This window comes from Colobus angolensis, unplaced genomic scaffold (assembly GCF_000951035.1).
Source record: "Colobus angolensis palliatus isolate OR3802 unplaced genomic scaffold, Cang.pa_1.0 Scaffold13, whole genome shotgun sequence".
NCBI lineage: Eukaryota > Metazoa > Chordata > Mammalia > Primates > Cercopithecidae > Colobus > Colobus angolensis.
Window position 1 is genome coordinate 17,043,247 of NW_012114252.1, and position 381 is coordinate 17,043,627.

General features: G+C 64.0%; 1 protein-coding gene across 1 annotated transcript in view; it reads right to left on the reverse strand.

Moving 5' to 3' along the window:
• EFNB2 (ephrin-B2) overlaps positions 1-374 on the reverse strand; it is a 45,276-nt gene extending 44,902 nt beyond the window's left edge. Inside the window, exon 1 of the mRNA XM_011933867.1 lies at positions 137-374. Within this exon, the coding sequence (XP_011789257.1) occupies positions 137-258 (122 nt within the window). The 5' untranslated portion in view covers positions 259-374. The remainder of the gene's footprint in view (positions 1-136) is intronic.
• Positions 375-381: the final 7 nt, after the last annotated feature.

Below are 381 nucleotides of genomic sequence, written 5' to 3' on the forward strand. Positions count from 1 at the left end.
GGGGTTGGGGGTGGGGAACGGGGAACCGAGGTTCCAGAAACAGGCTCCGAGGCCCCGCGGACTGACCCCTCCTCCCGCCCGGACGGCGCGGCGGACCCCGGGGTGAGGACCTAGGGGGATCGCGGACGCCACTTACTTGGAGTTCGAGGAATTCCAATAGATAGGCTCTAAAACTATCGATTTGGAAATCGCAGTTCTGCATAAAACCATCAAAACTCCCCAGCAGTACTTCCACACGGAGTCCCTCCTCACAGCCATGGCGAAGCCACTCCCAGCTCCACGCACTCCGGGCCAAGAAGGGACGGACGGGACGCAGGCTGGGACCCCCAATCCTCCGGGGCAGACTGGCGGGGAAGACAGCGGGCGCCCGCAGGTAGCTCC